Raw genomic sequence first — 1,510 nt, 5'->3', positions numbered from 1 at the left:
AGGCTCAGACGGTGACTCTGACCCAGGCGGCGGCGTCCTCTCTGGCCCAGGTGCAGATGATTCCTGCGGGGTCTGCAGCGGCGCAGGCGGTCCAGCAGAAGCTCCTCCAGCAGCAGGTGGTGACCGCAGCCAGCTCCCCCCAGATCCAGACGCCCCCCCCCCACAGCCCCGCCCAGCAGCCTGCCGACGCCGCGGTGCAGCCCGCTCAGCCCCAACAGCCCGCCAAGGGTCAAGCTCGCCAGGGGGGCATCAGGGCCAAAACCCCCGCCAAGCCCAGCAGCTAGGAGACGCACTCTCATGAATCTGATGTGTTTTCCTGCAGTACAGATGTGAGGCGTTGTTAAGGATCCCACAGCAGCTAAAGCAAGAGACAGACATCACGTTGTTAATCACACCCAACCTTTACCTCACTTCAACCATAGACTAACTGTTCCACAGGATCATTTCAGTGTTCAGACCTCCAGGAAGATCAACCACAGCTTCTTGTGGGATCCATAAAGTTGCTGAGTTAACTTTTGTTACTGCTATTCTTTATTCGTGTCGTGAAATGAGGAAACGTCTTTCCCCCTCAACAACTGCCCAACACATGAAAGGACAGACACAGCAGTCCTGCCTTCAAATGATGATTATATTATTACTCAAGAGAAATCTGAGGCCGAGGCTTGTGGGTAATTCCTCGTTGATATTGAGCTGTCCATTAGAATAAGTGTATTCATAAATAGTCCCTTTTATGTCTAATTCCCTTGTTGTCTATAGAAACTGAATGGAGAATAATGCACGTTCCTTTAGTCATTTGTTTTTTATTGCAGCAAATACACTGTAAACATGTACTTTAGTATTTTGTGTTTTGTCATGAATTGTCCTTTTTTATTGATGTCAAGGAAAAAAAAAATGTAAATATCAATGAAAAACATTTGTACTTGTAAAGTAGTCGTGTTTTCATTGGGTTTTTTCAGCCTAATTGTAATAAAGTGTTTTGTTTTTATATACAAATTCATCTTTTTTCCTTTGATTTTTTTTCATTAAATCCGTTGTAAGTACTTTGAAATCTTGTGGATTCTTATAACACATTCCCTCGTTTGATATAGTCCCTAAAATGGTTGTTCCAGAAAAAAACTGGAGGATGTCATCTTATTTGATAATTGGTGCTCTATTAATAGCTATTCATTATTTTTGTATGACTAAAGGAACTGGAGGCAGGCACGTTGGGCGCAGCAGGATTCAGCTGAGCAACAAAGTGAGTCAAACGCTACGGGACAGTTTAGGTTTAGTATGCAGTGAATGTTCAGCATTTAGTCTCTACACTTAATGTCTTATTTTTGTTGTCATTTATCTATTTAGCCTGAATTGAGCAATGTTTGTCAAATTGAGATCAAATATCTCTTTCACCATAATTTTACTCATAAGGGTTACACTGTGTAGAAGTCAGTTTCAGGTTGGATATTCGACAGACATTCAAACTAGTCTTCTAACACAGTGGTTACCAACCTTTTTAGTCTCGTGTCCCCTT

At 43.0% G+C, this 1,510-nt stretch overlaps 1 protein-coding gene across 3 annotated transcripts in view; it reads left to right on the top strand.

Annotated features, from left to right (window-relative positions):
* The window catches only part of ep400 (E1A binding protein p400), a 186,060-nt gene extending 185,020 nt beyond the window's left edge, over positions 1 to 1,040 (top strand). For all 3 annotated transcript variants that reach the window (XM_010769105.1, XM_010769091.1, XM_010769098.1), the window contains one exon: positions 3 to 1,040. In XM_010769105.1, the coding sequence (XP_010767407.1) occupies positions 3 to 284 (282 nt within the window). In that variant the 3' untranslated portion in view covers positions 285 to 1,040. The remainder of the gene's footprint in view (positions 1 to 2) is intronic.
* The last annotated feature ends 470 nt before the right edge of the window (positions 1,041 to 1,510 follow it).

This window comes from Notothenia coriiceps, unplaced genomic scaffold (genome assembly GCF_000735185.1).
Source record: "Notothenia coriiceps isolate Sejong01 unplaced genomic scaffold, NC01 NC01_scaffold00000339, whole genome shotgun sequence".
Taxonomy (NCBI): domain Eukaryota; kingdom Metazoa; phylum Chordata; class Actinopteri; order Perciformes; family Nototheniidae; genus Notothenia; species Notothenia coriiceps.
This window is presented reverse-complemented; position numbering and strand designations above follow the sequence as displayed.